This window comes from Lithobates pipiens, unplaced genomic scaffold (genome assembly GCF_037356315.1).
Source record: "Lithobates pipiens isolate NorthernLeopardFrog02 unplaced genomic scaffold, aLitPip1_a1.2 Scaffold_28, whole genome shotgun sequence".
In the NCBI taxonomy this organism is placed as follows: Eukaryota; Metazoa; Chordata; class Amphibia; order Anura; family Ranidae; genus Lithobates; species Lithobates pipiens.
Window position 1 is genome coordinate 184,002,410 of NW_027507789.1, and position 4,042 is coordinate 184,006,451.

Below are 4,042 nucleotides of genomic sequence, written 5' to 3' on the forward strand. Positions count from 1 at the left end.
GACAGGTATCTGCACTCCCCTCCCCCCTGAAAGGTGCCAATTGTGACACCGGAGGGGGGGAGGGTTCCGATCAGTGGAAGTTCCACTTTAGGGTGGAACCCCGCTTTAAAAAAAAAATTTAAAAAAAAGACTGTTCCCTTAAAGATGTAAATATTCAGGTAGCTAAGTTTCCACTATTGCAACCACAAAGTCGCGCGATTTTGATGCGACTTGAAGCAATGCCTGTGTATTTTTGAGGTCTATGCACCTCAAGTCGCATCAAAGTGGGACCAAAGTAGTACAGTGACTACTTTGAAGTAGCTGCGACTTGAGGTCACAGATATGAACGGTACTCATTGTAAATCATGGGGTACAACTTGTCATGCTACTTTTCAGTCCCAAGTCGCATGACAAGTCGCACTTGAATCATGTGCAAGCAAAAACCTGTTTTATTTATTCTTTTGCACGTGATTAGGTATTCAAAGCGAACACTTCTTACAAAGAGTCACTAAGATTTACTAAAACTGGAGAGTGAAAAATCTGGAGCAGGCTGTGCATGATAGATAGCCAATCAGCTTTTAACGTCAGCTTGTTCAATTAAGTTTTAGGCTCCATGCACACTGGAGTTCATAAACTGCAGTTTATTGGAGTTTGGGCGTTTTTTTTAAAAGCCCATAAACTCCACTCTATATTAGCCTATGTGTCCATGCACACATGGACGTTTTTCAGCTTTAATGAGCAGTGGAGTTTATGGGCTTTTTTCTGAACGCCAGAAATTTGCGTTCAAAGTGCTGTTTTTCACCGCCAAAAAACGACAAACGCTGATAAATGCTTATAAACGCGCGTTAATTAGTGTTCGGCATTCTATTTCTTCAATGCATTGTGGGAGTTTGGAATGTACTGTGGGATTTTTGGAGTGTCCTCTGTGTATTTTTATTGAAAACGCCCATAAACGCTAACGCTAATAAACGCTCATAAACGCTAGTACAAAACGCTGTTAAAAGCAAGTTTTTCAACCAGCGTTTTCTGCCAGCAATCTGGCGTCCAGAAAAAGCTTTTTTGAGCTTCAGTGTGCATGGAGCCTTAGCAATAAAACTTGGAAGCTGATTGGTTTGTATGCAGAGCTGCACCAGATTTTGAACTCTCCAGCTTTAGTGAACAGTCTCTATTACTTTAGTAAAGTAACCCAATAAACAAACAAACTGTTAATGTATTGCAATAAACTGCACCAACTGGATTTCACTGACTGCTAAGTGATTCAGTTTTGCAAACCGTTGATACTGCAGTATATTTTTGTGTGTGTGTTATATATATATATATATTTTTTTTTTTTTTTATTAAAAAAGCTAAATATATATATATATGGAATAATAAAAAAAAAAATATATATATACATATATATATATATATTTATTTTATTATTCCATATATATATATATATATATATATATATATATATATATATGTATATTGAATAAGGAAAAATATATATATATATGGAATAATAAAAAAAATTATATATATATATATATTGAATAAGAAAAAAAAATATATATATATATTGAATAAGAAAAAAAAAATATATATATATACATATGCACATGTCAAATACACTTTTTTCCAATAGAATACTCTGGGTTATTGCACATTGCTCTACTAAATTAATTCAAAACATCAGTGATGTCCTGCAACCCAGCTGGACCAATCAGAAATCAGCTTTCAATGGCAACAATAAATGTCTGGATTGGTCAGAACTAGGTAGGGCATTTGTAAAATATCGGGTGGCTACCTACAGATTTGTATAAAGAAACCAAAAGAGAGAGAGGCATAAAATGAATAAGTGTTACTGATGTAACGGATATTTGAGCAGAGGTGGAAAATAGCGGCATCGCGAGTCATGTGACTTATTTGGAAGGCGATCCCTGATGGTATTTATAACGGTCAAGGAAAAAATGCCTGGATGTTAGGATCACAAAGCTTCACATGGGATTAATTTATCAATTAAAAAAAAATAAAAGATCCTTTCTATTACATGTTTGATCTGTACTAGATAGGTAAAAACTGAGATTTTTTTTAATTTTTTTTTTTTTTTTTTAGCCTTGGGTAATATAGATAGTTGTTTTCCTCTCAGTTCTCACATATCAGGCTGACTATCATACAGCTATCAAATAATGTTAGCAGTCACCTCGATATCTCAACTAGTTCTTTGTATTCATAGTATGATGAACTATTAAAATAAACGTTATGTATAACCTCATCATCCCCCAAGAATCTCCAGTGGAACAAAGAAGAAAGCGCAAAAGACTTTCTTGGTTGTTCATAACAAAAATATTTTTTTTAATTTTTTAATTTGAAAATTAAGAAAAAAAAAATCAACATATATTTAAAAACAGATCAATACATATTCCGATCAAGGGCTAGACAGTGTAATGAAGGCCCCTGATGGTTTCCAACGTCTTTAGGTTCTCTTCGGCACATAAGGGGTTACATGTCCCTTTCCTTTGCTCGTCCCACACATGAAAAGTTTTTTTTTTTTTTTGACAAGTGTCAAATCTGTACCACGTTCCCTTGTACAAAAAAATGTCATTTCTGGTGTCCAGCCAACTCCTGTCATCTAGAAATGATTATATGCAGCTGTCCTTTTTAAATCATGCATTACAAATGAAAAAAAAAGGGAATTTATAATTCAAACTCAAAATAACAACCCCCCCCCCCCCAATAAAAAATCCAATTGTACCATTCTGACAGACACCATAGCAGCAGCGGTACCACCTGTCATAAGATGCCAAGATTCCAGATCACCCTCACAGATTCTGCAAAGTTTATATTGGCTAATATTATAAGGGACAACTTGTACAAATTCCACTGTTCGTTGGGAGGACACGTAAAAATTAGGAATAAAAAAAAAATACTGTAAATAGGGTTTCCAGAAAGAGCCAATATAGACTGGTTTCTAAACAACTCCAATTATCCATGAGATATAGTCAGCAAACAACTGGAGTAGATAAGGGGGTCTCTTTTTCCACGTACATTTCCCATTCCTCCAGTTCCTTAACCCTCATATTTTTAAATAGAAATATATAATTTACAAAAAATCCTATGTACAGTCTTAATTACAACTCCAGAGAGATGTGCCTGAAGGTATCGTACGTCGATATACACAGATAGCAACAAGTGACGGGAAACTGGAAAAGTCTTGAAGGTACAGTCTAGGTCAGTGATGGCAAACCTTGGCACCCCAGATGTTTTGGAACTACATTTCCCATGATGCTCATGCACTCCGCAGTGTAGTTGAGCATCATGGGAAATGTAGTTCCAAAACATCTGGGGTGCCAAGGTTCACCATCACTGGTCTAGGTGGTTATGGGTGCCACCATGAGTTCTCACACGGTTGTCTCTCCATGTTTGCTGTTGGTAAGCCTGGTGTAAAATTTCCTCCAAGAATGAAGAGTTTTTCCTGACCAGATCCAGAATCCAGAAGTGATGCCGACGATAAGGGTCATGAGATACTTGATCATGTAGACGGTAAAGTCCGGGGTCATACGTGGGGTGTACTGTAGAGGGCAAGGAATAGCTAGGCTTTTGCAGTTTTGACTCACCCAGCTACGCTCCCAGTGTTCTCTGAAGGCCTGTTCATAGAAGAAACAGGCAATGACGATTGTGGCAGGCACAGTGTAGAGGACACTGAAGACTCCAATTCGTACCATCAGCCGCTCCAGCTTCTCGGTTTTTGTGCCATCGTGTTTCATGATGGTCCTGATGCGGAAGAGGGACACAAACCCAGCAAGAAGGAATGAAGTTCCGATGAAGAGGTAGACAAAGAGAGGCGCAAGCACAAAGCCCCTCAATGGATCAATGCTATTAAGTCCTACAAAGCAGACTCCACTGAGTAGGTCTCCATCGATCTGCCCCATGGCCAGAATGGTAATGGTCTTCACAGCAGGCACTGCCCAGGCTGCCAGGTGGAAGTATTGAGAATTTGCTTCAATTGCTTCATGCCCCCACTTCATACCAGCTGCCAGGAACCAGGTTAAAGACAAGATGACCCACCAGATGGAGCTAG

At 37.8% G+C, this 4,042-nt stretch overlaps 1 protein-coding gene across 1 annotated transcript in view; it reads right to left on the reverse strand.

Annotated features, from left to right (window-relative positions):
• Window positions 1-2,284: 2,284 nt before the first annotated feature.
• Window positions 2,285-4,042, reverse strand: part of FZD2 (frizzled class receptor 2) — a 3,177-nt gene continuing 1,419 nt past the window's right edge. Inside the window, exons 1-2 of the mRNA XM_077460093.1 lie at window positions 3,337-4,042; window positions 2,285-3,192 (exon numbers count right to left, since the gene is read on the reverse strand). The exon at window positions 3,337-4,042 is cut by the window's right edge and continues 1,419 nt beyond it. Of these exons, the coding sequence (XP_077316219.1) occupies window positions 3,363-4,042 (680 nt within the window). The 3' untranslated portion in view covers window positions 2,285-3,192; window positions 3,337-3,362. The remainder of the gene's footprint in view (window positions 3,193-3,336) is intronic.